The sequence below is a fragment of the Petaurus breviceps genome, unplaced genomic scaffold (assembly GCF_028583685.1).
Source record: "Petaurus breviceps papuanus isolate PSGF00001 unplaced genomic scaffold, PetGlider_PUasm1.0 90594, whole genome shotgun sequence".
Taxonomy (NCBI): domain Eukaryota; kingdom Metazoa; phylum Chordata; class Mammalia; order Diprotodontia; family Petauridae; genus Petaurus; species Petaurus breviceps.
Window position 1 is genome coordinate 5,686,724 of NW_027187281.1, and position 26,609 is coordinate 5,713,332.

The following is a 26,609-nucleotide window of genomic DNA, read 5'->3' on the forward strand; positions in this document are numbered from 1 at the left end:
GACTCTTCATTATTTTGTACGTCTTTCCATGTTTTTCTTTTTCTTTCTTTTTTTTTTTTTTTTTGCTTTTTGGAGGGCAATTGGGGTTAAGTGACTTGCCCAAGGTCACACAGTAGTTTTTGTGTTAAGTGTCTGAGGTCACATTTGAACTCAGGTTCTCCTGACTCCAGGGCCGGTGCTCTATTCACTGTGCCACCTAGCCTCCCCCATGTTTTCCAAAGATTATCAAGATCACCATTTCTTATAGCACAGTAGTATTCCATCACAATTATATACCACAAATTGTTCAGCTATTCCCTAATTCACAGGCATCCCCACAATTTCCAATTATTTGCCACCACAATGGGAGCTGCTATAAATATTTTAGAATATATGGTTTGTTTTTTCCTTTTTCCCTAATCACCATTAGAAATAGACCTAGTAGTGGTATTGCATGGCCACAGGGTATAGGCAGTTTAGTAACTCTTTGGACATAATTCCAGATTGCTCTCCAAAATGGTTGGATCAGTTCACAGTTCCACCAATAGTGAATTCCTGTCCCAATTTTTCTACATTCCCTCCAACACTAGCATACACTTCTTCAGGGAGTCATGGTTCTAATTCCGTGGAAGCTACTGTTCCCTATTTCACTTCCTTTCTAGGCTCACTCCAACCTAGTTGAAACATCACATAATGAAACGCAACCTTCCCTAAGTAGATTGTATCATAGAATCATAGACACAGAGCTAGAAGGAACTTCCAATATTACCCAGTCCAATCCCCTCACTTAACTTTTATGAGGTGACACAGATATAGTACACAGAGCACTAGGCCTAGAATCAGGAATTTGGCTGTTTAAATTCAAGATGCTTTGTATGACCTTAGATAAGTTTTTTAAACTCAGCTTGCCTCAGTTTCCTCATCTGTAAAATGGAGGTAATAATAGCAATTACCTCCCAGAATTGTTAGGAGGATCAAATGAGATAATAATTATAAAGTGCTTAGCACAGTGCCTTACACATAATAATTATTACATAAATGTTGACTATTTAGTGTTTTTTTTTAAATAATGTTCTGGGCAAAAGAGCTCAAAATCACTAAGACTGAGTTTGTCTTGTACAAGCTCTCACCATGCCAAAATACACTTTTTTATTGCCACCAGGAGGCTTTGGAGCAGCTAGTTTTTCCACCTCAGGCTTCTCTCAGCCTCTTTCTCCTTGTCATGTGTGATGGAATTCACTGGCAATGAGCGCTGGTCTGTAAAGCAATAGGAAGGCGTTCTGGGTTCTGCTCCTAGCTCTATTTCTGATTCAATCTGACTTTTTATAGGAAAGTGTCCATTTCCATGTCTGTAAAATTGGGATAAAAAAAATGACTTCCCTCTCTAGAGATCAAGGTCTAAAGAGGCTTCTGTTCTTGGACAAAACAGGTCCTTTCTCAGAAAAATGCTCTGCTGCTAGCATTAATGATCAGCAGATCATTTTGTTTAATTTTAATTCTCTTTCCAGATAGGGAAAATCTCTATGGAAGAAAGGTAGCTTAATTTGATAGAAATGTACTCTTCACAACAAATGAAAATAAACTAGTAGTTTAGCTGGGTTTAATATCTGCTTGGTTGCCCTGAACTAATTTAGTCATTCCATTTAGGGTTAGCATAAAAGTCTCTTGGTTTATGTAGTTTTCTGAGTACAAATCATTTTCTTAGTTTTACTTGCCTTCTTTCTTCAACCTCCACCTTGCAAGATATTATAGTGGTGCATACCTGCAAGGCAGGGCATCTTTACAAATGGCAATCTTTAGTGGTTATCTTAAAAAAAATTTGGCTCCCAAATGATAACATGTAGTAAAAAAGAAAGAAAGAAAGAAAGAAAGAAAGAAAGAAAGAAAGAAAGAAAGAAAGAAAGAAAGAAAGAAAGAAAGAAAGAAAGAAAGAAAGAAAGAAAGAAAGAAAGAAAGAAAGAAAGAAAGAGAAAGAAAGGAAGAAAGAAAGAAAGAAAGAGAAAAGAAAAAAACCACTCCTATTTGGTCTGCCCTTCTTTTCTGTTGCTACCTTGCAGTTTGTGACTTCTACATAGTGGGAGGTCTGATGAACTGAGCAAGACAGGCTGCAAGGAATTCCATTCCTATTGAAATCCGTGATCCCTTAGTGGAGACAGCTCCTTCCACTTCTTGTGATTTCTTCTGTGTGACTTTGAGAGGGGGCTCTGCTCTATGACTGCTGAACGTATGGCTCACAGAGGGAACAGCACAAGGCAAAAGGAAGCAAGCTGACTGGCTCACAGACGGGAAAGAGAGAGGAGCCCACAGCACAGCAACTGGCTTCCCTCTAACATGCAATTTTGAAGTCAGCAAAACTGAAATCAAATTACCATCATATTGTGTGGGTGAAGGATTAAAGAGACGGGGCTACCGACCGGCTTAATGAGGATGAAGGATCCAGTAAGTCAAAGAACAACCAAGTACATCTAATGTCTGGACTCTGAAGCCTCATGTAAGTTTTCATTATGCTCTGTATTGCTGAAAACTATTTTTAGTGCTATGTTATTTGCCTTCCAGTGTGAAGCTGTGCTTGGCTAAAAGGCAGTCATTACAATTAGTGTTTCTAGTGTGGCCAACTGCCTTGCAATCGGTATTGGAGACTCTTTATTCTTTTGTATATGGAGAGGCATGGTCCCTGAAATTGCCGACAGAAGTCTGTGACAATCCAGTTTAATATGGCATGTGAACTATAACCAAAAGCATATCCAATTACAATAAGGGTGACACTGAATGTATTTTTCATCAACAGGCTTAAGGTAGAAAATACAGAGCCTTGTTCTGGGGGACTACAAGCTATGTTAATACGGCTGTATTTAATATAGTGCACTCAGCAGTATCAACAGAATCAGATGCAGCTGATGAGGACCCTGGGTAGTTACAAAACTTTTTTGCTCAAAGCATATTTTTCTCCCTGAATTCTCACTTTCCGTTTTTACAAACTCATTCTGCTTTGTAACCTTGTTAAAGAGGAAAACACAAGCGGGCGCGTGCGTGTACACACACACACACACACACACACACACACACACACCCCAAAATAAATCTGTTAGTGGATTTTACATGGGACTCTAGAAAAAAAAGTAACAACCACATACTTATATCATTCCTATCAGTTCTTAAATATTGCTTTAATGATGACGGGGGTGGGGAGAATCAATCCATTTTCAAAGTCTATCAGTTCACCAGCTTCAGGTTTACACAGTGTGGGAATAAAAACGATGGATGAATGGTAAGCAGAGGTTATAACTTGTTCTATTTTTTTTTCCACATTTCATCTTTCCAAAGTTCAGGCTGAGAAATGGATATTCTTGTGGAAGAGGATGGCTCTGTGACCCCAACTACAAACTCCTTAATACAATTAAACCATGACAGAAGACTCTACAAACCTGATTTCCTCTCTGGAGAGAATAACACTTCTGATGCACTTAACTGGACTGTGGATGCTGAAAATGGCACAAACTTCTCCTGTGAAGGTGGCCTCGCACCCCCATGTTACTCCTTACTTCATTTCCCAGAGAAAAATTGGCCCGCATTGCTGACAGCTATAGTGATTGTTCTTACCATTGCTGGAAACATACTTGTCATCATGGCAGTCACTCTGGAGAAGAAACTGCAGAATGCCACCAATTACTTTCTGATGTCACTTGCCATTGCTGATATGCTGCTGGGTTTCCTGGTGATGCCAGTGTCAACATTAACGATCTTGTATGGTGAGTGTCACTCATGCTCCCCGATGCACACTCAGTCACTAGTCACAAAGTGTGTGTGTGCATGGGCTCAGTAGATCAGAAATATGTATCTGGGAAAAACAGAGAGAGAAATAGCCATTATTAAAACCCAAGTCTCTCATGTTCTGGTAGCTAATGAAAAAGTACTCTAATTTATATGGACATTCAGTCATATGGGAAGGGGAAGACAGTTACCATGGAAAAAGTCAGAGTAACAGTGTTTGGGGGCAAGCATATATAATTTCCTCCTAACTCTTCTAAGTTTTAATGCTTCTAAACAGGTATCTGTTTTGTATTGGCCCCAATGCTATCACAAAGCATTGACTTATGATTTACCTGTCAGGAATATGCTTGATTTTTTGCCTTTCATATTCTTCCCCCAGCAAACATTCCAGCCCTCGTGAAAGAACAGCTTTATCTTTGTCACCCAGTTTTCTGCACTTCTAATGTAGCAAAGCCTTCCCAATTACTCTGGAACATTTGCAGAGCAAACGTTAATGGTGCAGTGAGTTTCACGTTAAAATATGCAAGCCTCTGTTGGAATAAAATTAATTACTCCCATTTTTAATCATTCTCTCCCCAGAGGCTCTTTGACTGCACTTTTCAATGACATCATCAGCCATTCAAATATGCGTGCACATACCACTGCAACATAAAATATGCAATGGGTAATTTCAATGAAAGTAGATAAAAAGTGGGGGGGGGGGGCGGTGTTCACAGCATTTGAAACAGTCATATAAACCTATTGGTGAAGTCTGCAAACATTTGGATTGCTTCAGCTGGGAAAGAGTGCATGATCCCCTTTCCAGAAGATGAGTAATACAACTAGGTATAAATAAATAAAAATCATTCAGGCAGCTGACAGATACAAAGTGACAGCCAAATAAAGGTTAAAGAGATGAGTTACAAAGGAGTTCCCATTTAGAGATGTTTTTCTGGCCAATTTTTAGAACATGACCGGGATAAAAATCAGCACAGAGCATTCGAGCGAGGGAAGTGAGGGAGCCAGGTTGCACAGAACGCAGACGGCTCCTTCACTGAAAGTCTTAAAGCGCACTTCGCAGGGTGCAGACACCCCGGGACCCTTCCATGAAATCAACATTGTCTTTCCGCTGCGCTCCAGCGCCCTACTGCCCTTCAAGGTGAACACCAACCTGGGTGTTATTCTAGAAAGTACAGAGGGAGAGAGTGAGAAAAGATAGCGGAGACCATGAGCAAGCTGTGGGGATAGGAGCCGGAAGACCAAGGATGTGCCCCGAGAAAGCAAGGTGGTTTGTAAGACTTAGCAGTTAACTAGCTATATACTCTCTAAGCAAAGGAGTGGAAAGCCGGGAACCGGCCTCCACTTGAGAGGACGGCAGCGCCCCCTGGCGGCCCACGCTGACGCTCCTGCCCCTCCTGACCCTCTTCCACTTAGGGTGAATGTCCTGCTGGATACTTTTCGTCCTGTTGCGCTCTTCCCCCCTTTGGGGTGTTGCTTAGTGGGCAGAAAGACCCTTTAAAAATTCCAGTCCCCACTGCAACGACCCAGTCTAAGCTCCGTTGCTTAGGAAACTTTGCAAAAGCGAGCAAATCAACCTGCTGCGGCTTTCCTGACAGACACCAAGAAGACTAGTCTTGGCTTGGGCTGTTTGCCAAAAAAACCTCAGCAGAAATCCTCTAGTTAGGCTGGCATCCTACATACACCCTCGAGGTTTCTGAGCATTCGTGCAAGCATTTTAGTGAGAGTATTTTTACGTTAGGGAGAGTTTCTGAATATATTTCTGGTCTATCATGAGGTATGGAATCTCATGATAGGGTACAAAAAACAGTTATTACAACTTTGCACCTCACCAGCATAGAAACCTAACACCTTCTCCAAGCCTCAACACGACTCAGAGAACTGTTAATATGAATGAAACCATTTATGATTAGGGGAAATCACCCGATAAAGCTGATTTGGGCAATTTAGTTAAAAAAAAAAACTTTCTTATTCCCATATGCATTGCATAACAACAGATAAGGCAAGCTTTAGAGTGTACAACAAAAAATATAGTAAGCACTAAGTGTTATGGGATACTGAAAGCTGTTGCCCCCCTGATGCTAACCCTCTTTGTTGTTGTAGGGTACAAGTGGCCCTTGCCCACAAAACTCTGTGCAGTCTGGATTTATCTGGACGTACTTTTCTCCACTGCCTCCATCATGCATCTCTGTGCAATCTCCTTGGACCGCTATATTGCTATTCGGAACCCCATTCATCACAGTCGCTTTAACTCAAGAGCTAAGGCGTTTTTGAAAATAATTGCTGTTTGGACCATATCAGTAGGTAAGTGAGAACATTCAGTATCTGTCTCCAAGCTGCAGTCCTCTGCTTTGCCAGAAGACTTGATACATTGGTTGACCTTTTTAAAAGAACATTCAAAAATGTATAGTTTTGTTTGCTACATAATTTAATAATAATCTGATTTCCAAATTATCAGGGTTGTTTTTTTTTTAACTAGGTAGCAGAATAGACAACACAATTCAGTTCAATACCGGTTTATTAGGTGTTGCTATGTGTCAGGTGGGCACTGTGCTAGGCATGGGGAATGCAGACAATTCCTGCCCTCAAGGAGCTTACATTCTACAGGTGGACTCAAGGCATACTACATAAGTAAGAATATGTTTATAAGAAGCAGCATGGAGTAGTGAATAGGGAATAGCCTGCGAATCAGGAAAACCTGGCTTCAGGTCTTGCCTCTGACACACTTTGGCTTCATGATCCTGATATGTTATTTAATCTCTTGGTGCCCCTGGACAATTCTCTTCAATGATCAATTTCAGAACAATGATCAGTTTCAGAAGATTTGCTTATTTATCCTGAAAGAAGGAAATTTCTTCACAGGAAGTTCCCTGCCTAGACTGAAGAAATCATAGGTCTGGTGATCAGATGGATGGATGGATGGATGGATGGATGGATGGATGGATAGATAGATAGATCAATAGGTAGATCAATAGGTAGACAGATCTAGATTTATACTCTACATGTCTACATATAGATACATCCATATAAATGTACATATTACTATATACATACATACACATCTAGTCAGCTCCATAAACTCTGCATCATATTCCTCCAATTTACAACTCAAAACCATGAGTACTCACAAGACCCCTAATCAAAAAGATATTCAACAACTGCTGAAGATTGATGGCATTCAACGTGTCGTTAATAGAAGATGTTGTTCTAGCCATGAAACAGCCTGGGAATGGACTCTAACAAGAGCTGGAAAGAGTGGGCTTGTAGTGAGGTGCTGGGGCTGAGTCAAGGACCTCCTCCAGCCACTCACTCAGTGCAGCCCTGAGGCATCCCTCCACCTTCTAATAACACACCACACATTAGAGGTTTTCAAGAGCACTACATCTGCCAGAATGATCTCATGTATTTACAGTAGACCAGTCTTGATCATTCATCATAACTGGATGGCCAGAGAAAGGAAAAGCTCCCAGTTATCTGTCATTTGTTACTGACAGATACCTCCTCGGCACGTTTAGCTTTTAGCTAAGGATTCCTTAAGATTAATTTGTTTTAGAACCACAAATGTGTCAGTGGGTGACGTTGCATCCTTCCTGGAGTGAATGTGTGTATGGCATAAGGAAATAAGCGATTTAAGTCTAAGCAGAGAAATAAGCTCTAGTTTACAAGCTGTGACCCAAAGTAAATTAAACCAAGGACCTAATGAAAATCCAGGCAATGAGTTAAAATAAATTGAATGCAATCAACCTCTTTTCTTATTCCTCTTTTGTTTGGTTTTCAAGGGTATAAATAAAACTTACATTCCTATAGCATGCTTTAATTTTTGCAAAACTTTTCTATTTTTATATACACTCTGAGAATTAGATATAGTTGTATATGATCACCATTTGGCAGAATTAAAAATGAAGCATAGAGAGAGGCAATATGATGCATTGGGATGAGCTGGGAATTTGTAATCAGAAGCCCTAGACCCAAATCTTGGCCCTGACACTTTCTACCTGTGTGTCCTTGGGCCTTGGTCAGAAGTCTTGATCTTGGGCCTAGGGTCATTTAACTTGTTTATGTCTGATTTTCTTCATCTGAGGGGGACTGGATTTGATGACCTATAAGGTCTCTTCTAGACCTGAGTTTCTTATCCCATGAGATTAAGGAATTTGCCTAAAATTTAGCAATTAGCTAATGACACATCTAAGACTAGCACCCACACTTGCTCATTCATAGTCACCGGCCTACTCTTCCTCCCCACCCCTGTTAGTAAATGCCATGTTTGCTCTCAGGAAATGCATAAGCATTCTTTCCATCAGGCTATGAGCAGCTGTTGAAACATGGAGATACATGTAAGAGCAATGAGGATTTTGCAGGATGCATATTGTTTACTTGGACTAGCGTTTGGCAAACTATTCAACAACTTCTTTTAAGTGCCAACCATGTACAAAGCACCATGCTTGGATATTTACTAACAGTCCAGGGGCAGCAGTCAGCCATCCTCAGATTTTGGACTTAGAGAAACCGTTAAGCTGTAAATGAGTTTCTTTCATCACAATCCTGACATGGGGTTATTGAGCCTCTAATTAAAGATTTCCAGTAACAGAAACTCACTACCTACTAAATCGACCCATTTTATTTTCAGGACAGTTCTAATTATATGGAGGTTCCTTATCTTAAATTGGAATTTGCTTCCCTGTATTTCAATTCATTGGTGCTACTTTTCCCCATTGGAACCAAGAAAAATAAATCTAATCTCTCTTCTATAATAACCTTCAAATATTTGAGCATAGTACCTATGTCACCACCAAGTTTATTATGGATGAAATAGGCCATTTTCTTAAACTGAGTCTCATATGTCATTTTTCCTTTTTTTTTTTTCTTTTTGGAGGACAATTGGGGTTAAGTGACTTGCCAAAGGTCACACAGCTAGTTTTTGTGTTAAGTGTCTGAGGCTGAATTGGAACTCAGGTCCTCCTAACTCCAGGGCTGGTGCTCTATTCACTGTACCACCTAGCCTCCCATCATATGTCATTTTTAGTCCCCTCTCTGTCCCAAACATAATCCTCTGGACATTTGTCAACATCTCTTCTAAAATGTCATATCCAGCACTGGACACAATACACCAATTGGGACCTGACCAGGGAAGAGTACAGTGAGATGGCTACCTCAGTCATTCCACAGACTATGTTTCAAATCAAAGAACTGTAGAAACTTAGCTTTGAACAGAGAGGACAGATAATGGAATTCAACCTTTACTGAGGAGGAATCCCTCCTCAAATTGTCAGTCTTAGCTTTAAGACCTCCCATAATGAAGCACTGACTGCCTCCCAAGGGGACAATGCCCCTCTAGCAGAGCTCTAGATGGTAAGAAGCTTTTCCACATATTGAGACAAAATAAGCTTCCCCACAATATCCATACATTGCTCCTCATTCTGCATTTTGGGATAAGTCAAACAAGTCAAGTCCTCTTCAATGTGACAGCCTTTCAAATTCTTGAAGACAGCTCTTCTGTTGTCCCTAAGTCTTCTTCTTCAGGCTAAATGATCCCAGTTCCATCAAGTAAAGACTGAAAGTTACATGGCAATGTATGCAGTCTTTCATCATCCTAATCCCCCTTCTCTGTGTGGGCTCCAGACTGCCAATATCCTTCCAAAACTGTGGCATAAAAACTGAAAGCTGTGTGCTATATGTGGTCTGACTAGTGAAGTATAAAGAATTATCAAGTCCTTCTTTCTAGAGACTGTGCTTCTGTAAATGAAACCTAAATTCACATTACCTTTTGACTCTTAGTTGTCATATCACATTGTCGATTCATATTAAAATGATAGCACAATAAAACTGCAAGGCCTTTTTTACAGAAACAGTGATCTAGTCATCACTACCCCATGTTAGGGGCAGCTAAGTGGTATGATAGATAGAGTAAGAGGCCTGGAGTCAGGAAGACTCTTCTTCTGAGTTCAAATCTGATCTCAGACACTTACTAGTTGTGTGACCCTGAGCAAGTCCCTTAACCCTGTTTGCCTCAGTTTCTTCATCTATAAAATGATCTGAAGAAAGAAATGGCAACCCATTCCAGTATCTTTGCCAAGAAAACCCCAAATAGGGTCACAAAGAGTTGGGCACAACTCAACAACAACAAAACCCCATCCTATAAATGTAATTGGTTTTTTGACCCCAGTTGTGTAGAGTTTTACATTTATTATAATAACCATGATAGCTAACATTTATATAACACTTTACAAATCTTATCTCATTTTATCTTCATAACAACCTTGTAGAAGGTTGGTGCTATTACTACTCCTATTTTATAGATAAGGAAACAGCCAGAAGCTTGAGTGACTTGCGGGGGTTATACAGCTAATCAGTGCCTCAGACCAGTTTTAAACTCAGGTCTTCCTATCCCAGTGCTCTGTTCTCCAGACCAACTAGCTGTTGGACTCTTTTTAGGTTCCTTACTAAACTTTATCTCAGACATTTATTAGAGTTATCTGGGAGGTAGTGAGTTTAACGGTGATGAACTTATCCTGAGAGAGACATCTTGGTCACCTTTCACTTTTGCAAATGTATTGAAGGGTGGTTTGGAACGGAGAAGCTTGAGCCAGAGAGACCAATTAGGAAGCTATTGCAATAACCCAAGTAAGAGATAATGAGGATCCAAGCTAGGGCAGTGGCTATAGGAGAAGAAAGAAGGGGATGAATATGAGATGTGGTGAAGGTAGACATGAAAATATTTGACAGCTGATTGGATATGTAAGTGAGCAAAAACTGAGGAGTTGTGTGTGACACCAAGTTTATGAACTTGTGTTGCTGAAAAGATAGTGGTATCCTCCACAGAAATACAGAAATTTGGAAGAAGGGTGGGTTTGGAGGCAAAGATGATAATGGAATTTGTGAACCATGGAATCCATCCATGCCTGTTTAACTCGCACAATTCACACAATCCCACTGAATATGAAAAGGGAGGGCAAGGCTCTATCCACAGTCTAATGCTCCAATATGCATAGCTTTGCTCTCCCCTCAGAGTGCCTCCTAGAGCCATAAAGTGATCTAGGAATAGGGGGTTGGAAGAATTTTACCTTGGCATCTGTTAGTGTGGGTGTCTGGGTCCTGATGAAGAGTCTACACCCAGTGGAAAAGGGAAGAGGCTGGAAGTTTACAATACAAGAAGTCTTTGTTGGCAAGGTATGGAGCAGACCAGGTAGAGTGGGGAATGTTAGTGATCATGCATGGAAGGGTGGTCTTGTTGGAGACAGCACAGGGATTGGCTATTAACTGTGGGGAGAGGGGTCCAGATGTGACCCATGTACCCACTTTCTACTCCTATGGATCATGCCAAAACCCCACTGCCCTAATCTAGCTTCTCTATCTAAAAAAAAAATGGCGTGAGAGTTACAGTACATAACATGAATAACCCTATGCTGACGGTAAGCCATCACCAGCTCCCCTTCTAAATGCTCACAGAGCATCTCATTAATAATATAGTAAATTCCAGAATTTTGCCAGAAATCAAAGACAAATACAGCAGTCTATAGTTTAAGGAATCTATTCTCTTTGCTCTTTGAAGAATCAGGATGATGTTTGCTCTAGTTGTATAACACTTCTCTCTCAACAATTTTTCAAAGATCACAAATAACTACTCAGCATTACCATCCACCACTACATCCCTATCCTGGGATATAGATAGATGCAGATAATAAGCAGTTATTAAGCGCCTGTTGTGTGCCAGGCACTGTAGTAAGTGCTAGAGACACAAAAAAAGAGGCAAGAGCCAGTGTCTACCCTCAAGGAGCTCACAATCTAATGGGGGAGAAAATGAGCAAACTAATATGTGCAAACAAATTATATACAGGATAAATAGGAAATAATTAACAGAGGAAAGGCACTAGAATTAAGAAGGATTGAAAAAACCTTCCTATAGAAGATGAAATTTTAGTTGAGATTTGAAGGAAGCCAGGGATGCCAAAAGACAGATACAGGGAGGGAATTATATGCCATTGGGCTATTTGTTTTTTTTTTAATATATATCTTCTCCATGCCCATGAACTCTATCTACAAGGAAAATTAGTTCAACCTATGGCCATCACCCAGTTGATGAAGATAATTAAGAGTGATTACTACAGTGATGATGGTTTTGGAGAGAGAATGTCACATTTTAGGAATAGAAAGAAAGCCAATTTGGACTGACCAAAGAGTGTATGAAAAGAAGTGATATATAATAAGGCTGGAAATGTAGGATAGAGTTAGGTTGTGAAGAATTTACGTGCTAAACAGAGGAGAATACTTTTGATCCTAGAGGTAATAGAGAGCCACTGGTGCTTATTGATTAGGGAAGCTTACATGCTCAGACTTGCACTTTAAGAAATTCACCTTGGCAGCTGTATGGTTGATGGATTGAAGAGGGAAGAAATATGAATTAGGATGATTGATTAGGAGGCTATTACAATAATCTAAGTGAGGGATGATGAGGGCCTCAACCAGAATGGTAGCTATATTAGTAGGGAAAAGAGGAAAAATTCTCTGTGAGAATTATCACAGAGGTAGAAATGACAAAATTTGGCAATGGAATTAGATAGGCAGGGTGAGTGAGAATGAGAAGTCAAAAGTGAAATCAAGGTTGCAAACCAAGTGACTACTAGGGAATGGTGGTACCCTTGATATAATAGAGAAGTTTGGTAGAATAGTGGATTTGAGAGGGAAGACAGTGAGTTTTGTTTTGAACATGTTGACTTTGAGATGCCTCTGTGACATCTCTTGAAATGATCAAGAGAATGCTAGTGATGTGAGATTGGAGCTCAAGAGAGATATTAGAACTGGATATATAGATCTGGGGGTCATCGGCACAGAGATGACCATTGAACCCACATGAGCTGATGAGGTCGCTAAATGATAGAGTATTGAGAAGAAAAACAAAGACCACCTGGTAGGATAACCACAGTTAGGAAGGATGATATTTCAACTTGTTTTTATGTGTCATCTTCCCCATTAGATTGTAAGAGCCTGAATTATGAAGGATTATAGAAAGATAAGGGATTATTTGATGGAGAAGATGGAAGGTGATGGAATCAAGGGTCCATATAGAAGGTTTGACCTTCATCTCTTCATCAGAGGCTAGAGGAGGAGACAATGAAGGATATAAAGAAGGGGAAGAAGGGGCGGCCAGGTGGCTCAGCGAGTAAGAGCACTGGCTTCAGTGTTGGGACGACCTGGAGATCGAATCCCGGGCTCAGACACTCAGTGCCACACCCAGAAATAATAACTGGCCATGTAACCTTGAGCAAGTTACTTAACCCTGATTGCTTAAAAAAAAAAAAAGAAGGGGAAGAGAGTATGTGGCAAATGCTTTCGATTTTCTTATTAAATATGAAGCAAGCAAGATGTTTATCAGTGTTTATCAGTCAAACTATTTCTTAGTTTCGCTGGTTGTCTATTGAGGGAAAATCCTGAAACTATTAAATTAAGTGAGATTAGTTGATTTTCTATGGATTTCATTTTTCCCTGTTAGATCTCATCCTTATTACCTATGGGCAATCAAGGGCTCACTACATTAAACAGTAATTCTTCCCCCCTTCAAAATCAACAGTAGCTTGAATTAGGCCTATGACATTAAATATTTAAGAAAAGAGGAAGGAGCAGTCTAAGACAAAGAAATAGGAATGGAATTTCAGTTATCAGAGACATATTTATTAGCTAAAATGTTTCATCAACTTAGCATATACATGCAAAAACAGATGCATGTTGATATACATGGATGTTTTCTCATTTGCACAATGAAGAGGAAGTGAAATAGATAGTCTCTAAGTTTTCTTCTAGCTCTAAACTTTATCACCTTAAGATCTGCATTTATTCATGCATGCACTTACATATTTGTACACATACAATCTATAGCTATCAACAATGAGCTGGTGCAAGAGGAAAGAACAGGCCTTGGTGAAATCACTGAGAAGCAAAAGGTTTATGCTTCTCAGATCACTCAGAAGCTACTGTGTATTTGTATAATGGAATCTGCCAATCCATTCCTCCTCTACCAAAGAAACCCCCCAGCACCAGATTATCTTATGCAAAAAGTACCCAGTAGTCATTTCTTAAATCTCTTTGTATTTTCCTTTTATTTGCATTGCATTAAACCCAGTGAAATGAAGACTACCATCTCTTGTTTGAAGTTTCCATCTCCTTTCCCTGAGGTATTTGAAAATGTATTGAGCTGGGTGAGGATTTTATCTGAAATCTTCCATAAGGAGATATTGTTATAAGGCCGAATGCATTTTCAAGCCCCTGGTCTTGTGTAGACATAATATTCAGCCCTTTCTTTCCTGGCAATTCAATAACTAGGTAAAAGGTGATTTTCATAGGTAAATTTTATACAAACTAATGTGTTCACATAGTTCTTGCTTAAAGCAGAAGTAATTTGCTTCTTGTGGTTACATTTCAATCAGCCAATCCGTCTCTCAACATTTATTTAGCACCTCCTCTATGTCAGACACTGTACTTAGCCCTGGAGATCCAAAGAAAGGTAAAAGACAATCTCTTCTGTCAAGGAGATCAAAATCTAATAGAGAGACAACACAAAAACAAAAATGTGCAGACAAGCTATGTACTGGATAAATAGGAAATAACGAGCAGAGGAAAGACACTAGAATTAAGAGGGACTAGGAAAAGGGAAGCCAGGAGGCAGAGATAAGGAAGGAGAGAATTCCAAGCATGGAGAACAACAAGAAAAGGCCCCAGAACCAAGAGATAGAGTATCTTGTTCATGGAGGACCACGGATGTCAGTGTAACTGGATCAAAGAGAATTGGGAAAGGGGGGTATAAGGTATAAAAATACTGGAAATGTAAGATTATAATAAGTTATAAAGGGCTTTGGATGCCAAAGGATTTTAAACACATGCACATGCACATACACTGAAATTTAGTAGTTAATTAGTATAATAAGCTTACTACGTCATATTTGGTTAATTAACATTTTAGTTGGCTATTAAAATTTTTAATGACAGTAGCTTACAAAGTGCTTCACAAACGTTATATGATGTGAGCCTCATACAGGTGAGGAGAGTTCTACAAGTAATATTTCCATCATTTTACAAATGAAAAATTGAAACACAGAGAGGTAGTGTCTTTCTTGAGGTCACACTGCTACTATGTGAAATCAAATACTCTAAGTTTTCCTGACTTGACCTTCTTAGACAACCCCCACTTCCATTTAATATATCAAATATTGGGGTTCTGTTGTCAGAGTTGATATGAATAAGTTGCTAGTGATAATTAGCAGATCAAATTTGTTTCACATCTATTTGTTGTCAACATTTTAATTTAATCTACAGATGTCCTTGGGATGATTTAGTTTAGTTGGTTTCCCTGCCACACTTTTAGCAGGTTCATCTTCATTTCCATTGTTTTTCACTGTTTTGTAAGATAGTATTTTTGGTAACTATTTGTAAGACGATACTGTTTGTATCATCTTACTCATAAACTTGTGCTCAAGACTGTCATTGGCCTTGTCCAACTTGTCTATTTATTTGACAAGATGACTAAATGCTTCCTGACTGAAGGGATCTTTTAGTTTTTTTAGCCTCCTTGATGAGGCAATTATTTCACATTTGTGATGTATGTAAAATATTTTGAAAGCTATTATTACTAATAATCATCATAATAGTCAAGTAAAATCTATTAGTGAACTAAGTGTGTTGTATTCATCTTACTGAAATATTTAATAAGATTTTAATAATAAATAACAATTCTAATATTAGAATATTTGTTTAATTCAAAAAAGGAAGTAACTACATTTCACCACTTCTCTAAGAAATGGTAGCAAAGTCAATATCTTTACTACTATCCATTTACCATTTTAAAGAGTCAATATATCAGTTGAATAAGTCATGTTAGTGTTGTTGCTATTATACAGTGTCAAATCATCATTATCTTCTCTCCTAAGTTGATAATAATTTTTATCTTTAATATTGATGTCAAGTAGCTGATTCTAAAATGTCTTTCATGAAGCTATCCAACCATATATTATTGCTAAAATAGTATTCACAAAATCCAAAACATTATGACTATCTGTTAAACAGCAAAAGGAATCCCCTATGAGTTTCTAACATCTTTCAGTTCTTATTTCCAATTCACATTTTCCAGTGTATTTTTGTTGACTTTTTCTGTGCCCACCTTTGCACTGAAGTGATTGAATATTAAAAAAAAAATCTTTATTCCTCTGGAGAATCTTTTCCATTTCTTTATAAAATGTCACTATCACAAACTGTAGCTATCTTCATGGTGGTAAACCTACTTACATTCATCATGAAAAATAAAATGAAAGATGACAAAATGTCCCATGGAGTTATATTTCCTGTTGTCCTTGGGTACATAATGAAACCAACTCCACCAATCCTTTATACACTGCTCCAAGGAAAATCTGTGTCCAACTTCCCAGTCAGCTTCAATTTCTTTCTTTTGTGACATTATTTATTGTAAGAATAGTACTTTCAATCAGTTTATTGACAATTGAACTAGAATTTCATATTTATAGTACCAACAGCTAAACTAATGTTTTATATTTAGTCTAAAAACTTCTGGCACCCTCTGTTCTCTTCCTTTAGCCTTGTATTTAAGAGGACAGGATAGTTGATAAAAATATTGGGTATGGAAGATTAGGATTCAATGCCTACCTCAGATATTTGTTAACTATGTGAACTTGGGAAAGTCACTTAACTTTGTGTCTATTTCCTTATCTTTAAAATGAATATAATAATAGCACTTACTTCATCAGATTGTTGGAGGGATCAAAAGAGAAAGTATGCTTTGCAAAGTCTTTTTTTTTTTTTAAAGCAATCGGGGTTAAGTAACTTGCTCAAGGTTACATGGCCAGGTGTTTCTGGGTGGGTGCTTAAGTGTCTGAGCCCGGGATTCGATCTCCAGTTCGTTCTGACACTGGAGCCGGTGCTCTTACTCGCTGTGCTACCTGGCCGCCCCTGCAAAGTCTTAAAAGCTATATAAATATAAGCTATGATTGTGTTATTATCATCATCTCATTCTCATCTTTTTCAATAGAGTTCAAGTAGAAATGGTCTTGAGATAAGTTGCTAGTCTTCAATCATTATTTTGCAGTTATATTTAATGTTCTATGGATTATTGTAAAGGTCAACAAGATAACTACTTTTTCTATTGAATAGCAGTAGTTGGAATATTATTATTGTTATTGTTGTTATTATTCTGATGAAGTTAATGATGAGTATTGGTAGTATTAGCAGCAGCACTTAAGTTTAATAGGTGGTCATGACTAAAAAGTCCTTCACCTAGGTGTAAGAAGACTAGTAAGATATGAAGGAGAAATGTTATGAAGGGCTTTAAAAGCCAAAGTATGAATTTTATATTCGATCCTAAAGGTTGTATGAAGCTACTGACGTTTATTGAATAGAGGAATGATATGGTAAGAACTATATTTTAGAAGATCATTTTGACAACCAAGTGGAAGATGGACTAGAACAGTGGTGGGGGAGCCTCGGGGCCACAAGGTCCTCAAATGCAGCCCTTTGACTGTATCCCAACTTCACAGAACAAATCCCCTTAAAAAAAGAATTTGTTCTGTAAAACTTGGACTCGGTCAAAAGGCCATACTCAAGGACCTAGAAGGCCACACATGGCCTGGAGGCTGCAGGTACCTTATCCCTGGACTCAAGAATGACAAGAGTCTTGAGAGAGACCAACCACCAAGTTATTGTACTAGTCCAGGTATGAGTGTTAAGGATATGAACCAGAATGGTTGCACTTTCCAAGCAAAGAAGGGGACACAAAGGAAATATGTTATAAAGGTAGAAATAGTAGGATATGACTACTGATTATATATGTCGGAGGGTGAGAATGAAAAGTTGAAGATGATACTAAGATTGCAAACCTGGGTGACTGGAAGGTTAATGGTACACTCAGAAAATGAATGGGAACCAGGAAGAGGGACAGTGTGGGGCAGGAGAAGATAATGTCTTCAGTTTTGAATATGAGGAATGTAAGGCATCTACAGGAGATCTAGTCCAAAATTTCTAAATGTTAATTGAAGATGGTAGTCTGGAGTTTAGGAGAGAGATTAGAACTTGACAAATAGATCTGAGTCATCTGCATAAAGATGGCATTGAAACAATGGAAGCTGATGAGACCACCAAGTGAAACAGTATAAAGGGAGAAAATAAGATGGTCCAGAATTGGTTTAACCTACCCATGAGCAATTAATATGTGTCCTATTTTTAAGTTTGTCATTATTTCTTTAAGGAGTGTTTTGCATTTGTATTCATATAGTTGCCATGGGTTACTTGGCAGGTAGGCAGCAATATATTTGACATATTCTGTATTTATTTTAAATGGAATTTCTCTTTCTATCTCTTCTTGCTGGATTTTGTTGCTAATATATAGAAATACTAATGATTTGTGTGGATTTATTTTGTATCCCAAAACTTTGCTGAATTTATTATTTTAATTAATTTTGCCTGACTTTAGAATTTTCTTAATCATATCATCTATAAAAAGCAGTAATTTTGTTTTCTCTTTGCCTATACTTATTCCTTCTATTTGTCTTGACTTTTTGCTATTGTTAATATTACTAGGACCATATTAAATAGGAGTAGTGGCAATAGATATCTTTCCCTTCCACCTAATTTTACTGGAAAACCCTTAAATTATCTCCTTTTTATGTAATGTTTGCCCTTGGTTTTAGATAGATATTATTTACCTTATTAATGAAAGTCATTTATTAATATTTGTTTTCAGTATAAATAAGTGTGAGGTTTTGTCAACAGCATTTTTAATATCTAGTGATATCATGTAGCTTTTATTAGTATTAATATTAACATAATTTTTATATTTATGATCTTACTTATGTTGAATCAACTCCAAATTATTCATATAAATCCACGCTGGTCATAGTGTATAATCTTTTTTTTTTTTTTTTGCCTTTTGGAGGGCAATTGGGGTTAAGTAACTTGCCCAAGGTTACAGGGCTAGTTTTTTTGTGTTAAGTGCCTGAGGCTGGATCCGAACTCAGGTCCTCCTGACTCCAGGACCAGTGCTTTACAATTGTATATAATCTAATGTTGTTGTAGGCTTTTTGCTAATATGTTATTTTGAATTTTGTATCAATGTTATTTTGGGATATTGGTTTATGTTTTACTTTCTTTGCTTAGTCTAACCCTGGTTTGAGTATCAAGATCATATTTTTATCATAGAAGGAGATTGATTAGAAGGGTACCTTCTCATTATTCCATTATTGCAAGCAACTTATATGATATTAGAATTTATTGTTCCAGGAATGTTTGATGGAATTTACATGTAAATTCATCTGGTCCTGGAAATTTGGGGGTGGGGAGGAAGGTCCATTTATGGTTTGCTCAGTTTCTTTTTTTCTGATATTGTGTTATTTAATTTCCTTTGTTCTTTTTTTCCTCTTCAATTGTTGTGAATTCTTTTTATCTTTGATAGTTTGGTTTTTCCTCTTTTTAAAAATCAGCTAACTTTTTTTATCTATTTTATTAGTTTTTTCCCAAAAAAATCAGCTTAATAAGATCAGCTTAATCAGATTAATTCAATAGTTTTCTTTCAATTTTATTCATCTCTTTATTTTTAATAATTTCTGCTTCGTTGCTTACTTGGGGGAAGGGGAGCACTCAGATAAGTATGAGGAGAACCAATGTCACAAAAACCTAGAGAAAAGAGAGTGACCAAAATGTCCAACAGTGATAGTGAGAAAAGACCATTAGGTTTAGCAATTAAGATATCATTAGTGACTGTAATGAGAACAGTTTCATTTGAATGATGATGCTGAAAGCTAGACTTCAAAGAAATAAGAAGAGAATGAAAGAAAAGAAAGTAGAGGCACCTTTTGTAGACAGACTTCTCAAGGAGTCTAGCCACAAAAACAATAACCAGGGATGAGTGACTCTAATGAGGGTTTTTTGAAGATGACAAAGACATGAATGTATTTGTAGGCAGTAGGGGAGTAGTCAGTAGACAGGAAACAATTGAAAATTAAGTACCAAGGTCTGTTGATATTACCTTCGCAACATCTCTTGAGTATGCCACCTTCTGTCCCATGACGCTGCCAACCACTTTATTGCAGGCCCTCTTCTCCTCATTCCTGGACTATTCCAATAGCCTTCCAGGTCTCTCTACCTAAAGTCTCACCCCACTCTAGTACATCCTCCATTCAAATGTCAAAATCATCTTCCTGAAGAAAGAATAGGAATGATAGGACAATGATGAAGAAGAGAAGATGGAGTGGAATCACTTGTGGATGTAGAAAGGTTTGCCTTGACAAGGAAAGGGCCCACCTTATTACGTGAGACAAGAGCAAAGGAAGAAATAGTGGTGGAAGGTATCTCTAAGTGATATGAGATGAGGAACAAATAAATTCCAGCAAAAAATAAATAGATAATTTTTAAATTCCTTTATTCTGAGGAGACTTCACGAGATGTCTATATGGGTCAATGACACACACAAAAAAAAGGTTAAGAAAACCTTCTTAGAGAACTTCATATAGCATGGGGCAGGAGCACTTCTATGGAGAATTGATGCAATAACCTGTATGAATCACACAGAATGAAAAAAGGGATATGGGCTTAAACCTGCACTAGTGAAGGGCACAATTATACCAGTGAGATCATAGATTCATCATATTATCAAAGTATTAAGTCAATCAACAAGCCTTTAATAAGTTCTCATTACACCAGGCGGGACAAAGATAGAGCATAGGACCTGGAATGAGGAAGACCTAAGTTAAAATCTAACCTCAGATGTTTACTAGCTGTGTGACCCTAGGCAAGTCACTTAACCTGTTTGCCTCAGTTTCCTCATCTATAAAACGAACTGGAGGATATGACAAATCACTCTAATGTCTTTGCCAAGAAAACCCCAACTGGAATCACAAACAGTTGGGCACAACTAAACAACAGTGTGCCAAGACACTGACCTAACCACTGACATTCCTTTCCCTTAAAGATCTTGCATGTTCTTGACCATCACACTCCTATGAGTTGTTTTTGGCACCTATATACAAGTCACATAACCTCTCGGCCTTCATTTTCTCTTATCTATAAAATGTGAGTAACATACTCAAACTACAGGCCACACAAAATTCTTACAAAGAAAACACTTTATAAGCCCTCAGGCATTGTATAAATGTGCTATTGTGAAAGAAGTATATGTTTTATTGGGGGACTTTTGCCTTCAAAAAGCAGAAGTTACCATGCATAGAATTTGAGATCTCTTGAAGCCATTGGACTCAGCCTCTTGACTTCCAGAAGGCTAACAGACTAATTATTCAAGAAGGAACAGGTAGATAAGAATAGGAAATAGTATTATGACAGATTAGTGACACTGGCATTAATCTCTGGCAAAATTCTAAATCAAATGGCTAGATGTTATTATTAGGAGTTATCATGGGTTCAGTAAAAACAAGTCAAGGCAGAATAACCACAATTCTTTACCAAATACATAGTGTATCTTGAATTCAGAGTGCTAATATACAAATTCTTTCATTATATCCATGTTCAAGATGAGGAAATACAGGTTGAATAAAGACAAAGCTATAGGGAATTGAAAATTATATCCAAAAAAACATTATTTAATGGATTGATGGCCATCTGAAAGTCTTGGTTTTATTTGATTTAGCATTTGTATCAATGACTTGGAAAAGACAAAGAAAGAATTCCAATCAACTTTCTAGATGGTCAAAGCTGAGAGGGATAATCTCATGTGTTTGGATGACAGAATCAAGATTGAGGAAGAATCCAATAGGTTAGAACTATGAAATTTCAACTAGCAAGATGATATTTTAAGAAGGATAAATATAAAGTCTTGCACTTTAGTTCAAAATTTCAACAAGATTAAGGGATACCTGACTTAACAGCAGTTCATATGAAAAAGTCCCAAACATTTTGTTCAACTGCAACATCAAAGGGAGTCAAAAGTTAGATATGGCTGCTGAAAAGGTAATTCACTATTACGCTACATTAGTAGCAGTCTAGTGTGAGGGACAAGGGAGGCAACTGACACCCCAACCTAAACATATCTGGAGTATTGTGCCCATTCAAGGTGCCACAATTTAAAATAGACACTGACAAACTGGAATGTGTTCAGAAAGGAAGCCAACCAGGATGGAAACCTTGTGGCCTAAGAAAAAGTTGAAAGGGCTCAAGATATTTTACCCAAAGAAGAAAAGGAAACTATAAGGACAATAAACAAATAAAATGTGGGAAATATGCATTAAGATTTCTAAAACAAATTATTTTCTCAGGTAATGATGATGTTGGAGCTACCACATTTGAACTCTAACATCACCATTCCCAATATGCTATATTAGGAAGCAGAAAAATGAAGCAGTGCTAAATTTTAAACATGGGTAGGCCAGACCAGTTATAATGTACAGAGGTAGTCCACGTTTGAGAAAACACAATTTTGAAGGGGAATTAAATCTCAAACTCTCTGAAGGATGAAAGAAAATCAAATTGAGGGGCAGGGTGGGAGGTGGAAATCACAAACATTATTATATATTGGATTTTATCACAGAAACTTACTGCAAAGATTTTTCCTAGCTACCTGCTCATCTTATAATTTTACCTACATTAATTTTGTTTATATAAAATATTTAAAATTTTATATAATCAAAATTGTTCATTTATCTTCTGTAGTCTTATTTACTACTTTTTAATCATAAACTCTTTTTATATCCATAGATCTATTTCTTCCTTGCCACTCTAATTTATTTATGATGTCACCCTTTATATCTGTCTGTCTGGAGTTTATCTTAGTATATAAGGTTATATGCTGGTATATACCTAGCCCCTGTCCAGTTTTCCCAGTAATTTTTGCATACTATTGAGTCAACCCAGTAACTGGGGCCTATCAAACACTGTGCCACTATACTCATCATTCTCTACATTTTCTACCTAATCTGTTCCACTGATCTACTTTATTTCTTAACCAGTACCAGTTTTGATTACTTCTATGTAGTATGCTTTAAGATTTAGTACTTCCTTCCCACTTTTTTCATTATTACCCTTGAGACACTTAACTTTTTGTTCCTCAATATTAATTTTAATATTATTTTTTCTAGGTGTGTAAAGTAATCCTTTGGTAATTTGATTGGGACTACACGAGTAAATTAATTTGAGGAGTATTGTTTTTTTTTTTTGTTACATTGGTGCAACCTGCCCATGAACAATTAATATTCTTCCTATAATCTTGTCTGTCTTCATTCCTTTAAAGAGTATTTTTTTTTTAAGCAATCAGGGTTAAGTAACTTGCTCAAGGTTACATGGCCAGTTATTTCTGGGTGTGGTGCTGAGTGTCTGAGCCTGGGATTCGATCTCCAGGTCATCCTGACACTGGAACTGGTGCTCTTACTCGCTGAGCCACCTGGCTGCCCCTAAGCAATTGGGGTTAAGTTACATGGCCAGGTGTTTCTGGGTAGGTGCTAAGTGTCTGAGCCTGGGATTCGATCTCCAGGTCATCCCGACACTGGAGCCAGTGCTCCTACTCACTGTGCTACCTGGCCGCCCCTTTAAAGAGTATGTTTATTGTATGTGGATGTATGTATGTAGTTCTTGTGTGTCTTCCACGTATTTCACATTATTTTCCATGAAACTTCCCTATCTCTTTTCTTCTTGTTGTATCTTTTTGCTAATATGTAGAAATGCTGATGATTTGTGTAGATTTACTTTATATCCTACTATTTTGTTATTATTTCAATTAATTTTTAGTTGAATTTCTAGGGTTCTCTCACTAAAACATTCATATCATCTGCCAAAAGTGATGACTCTGTTTCTTCTTCTCCTAAGCTATTTCTTTTTCTTGTCTTATTACTAGAACTACCATTTCTAGTACTATGTCAAATAGTAATGATTATCATGGATATCCTTGCTTTATCTCTCATCTTACGTCACTGGAAATGTTTGAGAAAGCATAGATAATCATCTCTCATGGACATTATAGAGGGGTTCCTACATTAGTTGGGAAGTTCTACTGGACCAAGGGTTCCTTGTCTTTTTGTGTGGTGTGGACTGCATTTACAATCTGGTGAATCCTATGAACACTTTAGAATAAATTTTTAAGTACATAAAATACATTGCATAGGATTATAAAAAAATTAATTGTATTGAAATAAATTCATATATGTGTATATATGTATGTGTGTATAGATATAGATATATACATGTATTTAAAACAAATTCACAAACCCAAGGTTAAGAACCTCATATTCTAAACAATCTTTAAGGTTCCTTCAAATTCTACAAAGACTAGGTTGATAAAAAATGTTTGTTTTTTTACCTTGTTGCATACCTTCCTTTTAACAGTGATTAGCAGAAAGAAAAATCAACCTAACCCACAGAACAGACTCTGCATACAATCAAATTATGTCCTTGCTTTGATGTATCTCATGTGTCAGAACATTGTCCCTTAAAGGGATAAGAAAATGAGGACTTTTTTGTACTTGCTGGTGATTAAGTACAATCGAGTGAGCTGAGAGAGGGAAAAGAGTGTGGTTCAAGCTGTGCTCCCAAAGGATAAACAGAACACCCTACTGAGATCAAAATGTAAAGAATTCACAGAGTCGACCAGTTGAGGGGACTGGGCATCCAGGCATGAAATAATGCCAGGAACACCAAACCTAGGAGGAAAGTGAATGGAATTAGAGCCGTAGAGCATCACAGAGAGAAAAAACACAAGTTGTCAGTGAATGGCAGTTTGACTTATCCAAAGGTAATGTGCTTTTATAGTGGTGGTGTGCCAGCCTCTCCCTCCTCACTCACCCGCTGCAGACTCAGACATCGCACAATGAAGATTCATACCAAGAGTCAGGACAAGGGATTTAGGCACCTTAGGCAAGATTTTAAAATTAATCCCCCACACATGCCACAAAAAAGTTTTACACTCCCCCACCCAAATCCACTCCTAGTATACTATCTATTGAAGGATTTGAGCCTTCATTGTAACATATGTGATTTAATGAGTAAATTAAATTCATCATACATTTATCAAATATCTACTAGGTACAAGACATTGTGCTAAGTAATAAGAATGGAAAGGCAAAATAAAAACAGTCTCTGTTCTCCAGAAACTTACATTCTACTGGGGGAGTTGGGGAGAATCCAACATTTACACAGAAACAGCTAGATACACACTGAATAGACTTGGAGGCAGGAAGACCTGAATTCAAATCCAGCTTCAGAAACTAGCTTTGTGACCATAGGCAGGCCACTTAACCCTTTTTTTTTTGCTTCAGTGTCCTCAACTTGAAAGTGTAGATAATAATAGTACCTACCTCATAAGGTTATTGTGAGAATAAAATGAAATAATGTTTGTAAAGCACTTTGTAAACCTTAAAAACATAAATACTTAAGAAGGGAGTACTAAAAACTAGGAGAATCAAGCAAAGGCTTGCCTATGGAGGTAGAAACTGACTTGGGCCTTGAAGGAAGTTAAGGATTCTGGGAATAGGCAAAAAGAGGGAGAATTCTGAACATGAACTAAAGCCTGTGCAAAAACATGGAACTAGGAAATGGAATGGAGATGAAATGAAGGTGAATAATGTACAATAGAAAAGTTAGCAAGAGACACATTGTGAAGGACTTAAAATGTCAATGTGTACTTTATATTATATTCTAAAGACAATAGGAAATCATTGAAGATTCTTAATCAGGGAAGATTTGTACTTTAGAAATACTATTTTTGCAGTTGTACTAACCTCTCCCTCCCCTGTCTTTAGTTCTTTCTGTTTTTCTATTATCATACCTAAATGGAGAGACCATCATAACTAGTGTGGCACTCAGGCAGCCTAAATGTAAAGATATTGAAATATTAAACTTCCAAAATAGCAGAAATGAAAAAAGAACCATGTTCGGTTAAGGTTGCAGATAGAGAGTTAACAGTGGAGATTTTTTTTTCCTTATGTACATCTTAGAGCACTGGAATACTCCAAAGTTGAATAGCACTGATATTTACAGTAAATTATTTAACCATGAAAGTGTCTTGGGCATGAAAACATAGTAGGCTATGTTTGTTTACTGATAGACTACTCACAACTATAGCTTCCAAGCCTCCACCCCTATCCTTTCCATTTAAACAAATTAGCCAAGATTGTACCATTAACCCTTTTTTTTTGCTTTTTTTTTTTGGAGGGCAATTAGGGTTAAGCAACTTGCCCATGGCTAGTAAGTGTTAAGTGTCCGAGTCCGGGTTTGAACTCAGGTCCTCCTGACTCCAGGACCGGTGCTCTATTCACTGTGCCACCTAGCCGCCCCTACCATTAACTCTTAATCATGAAACATTTACTAACAGAAAGTCAAGAGATAGTAATCATAATATGACATTATAAACATAACATTATATGACAGTCCACTGATAAACCTGGGTCACTCTCTTCCTCCAATATACACAGTGTTCATGAGGGAGAACAGATATAAGCTAACCAAAACCAAGCAGTGATGCATATGAATAGGAAATTCCACATTCTCAAGGCAGATCTCAGGACTACAGACCTTTGTGTTCTTGAAACAGCCTGTACCATAGAGGAGGAGGAAGGGGGGGGCAGGGGAGGAAGAGGAAGAGGAGGAGGAGGAGGAGGAAGAGGAGAAAGAGAAAAAAGAGGAGGAACCACTCCTCACCTGGATCTCCCCACTCTCCTGCTGGATGAAGTCTTCTCTGCTACTCTCTGGCCAGAGAAGCAACACTAAGTTATTTTAGTCTGGGGTTTTCAGAACTTCCCAAGTCCTCTTCCTTAATCCTGATATCTACTAGATTTTGAGGGTTTTTCTCCTCTAAAGCCATAGAGGGCACTAAAAGGTAATGTAGACAAGACTGGTGGAGAAAGAGTTCCCCTCTCTTAAGCTACATTTGGCACTAG

The 26,609-nt window shown here is 37.8% G+C and overlaps 1 protein-coding gene across 2 annotated transcripts in view; it reads left to right on the plus strand.

Moving 5' to 3' along the window:
• Positions 1-2,052: 2,052 nt before the first annotated feature.
• Positions 2,053-26,609, plus strand: part of HTR2A (5-hydroxytryptamine receptor 2A) — a 59,927-nt gene continuing 35,370 nt past the window's right edge. Inside the window, exons 1-3 of one of the 2 annotated variants that reach the window (XM_069063602.1) lie at positions 2,053-2,470; positions 3,309-3,728; positions 5,851-6,051. In XM_069063602.1, coding sequence (XP_068919703.1) covers positions 3,317-3,728; positions 5,851-6,051 — 613 coding nt within the window. In that variant the 5' untranslated portion in view covers positions 2,053-2,470; positions 3,309-3,316. Of the gene's footprint in view, positions 2,471-3,303; positions 3,729-5,850; positions 6,052-26,609 lie in introns of both variants that reach the window. The other variant, XM_069063601.1, reaches the window with a different exon arrangement.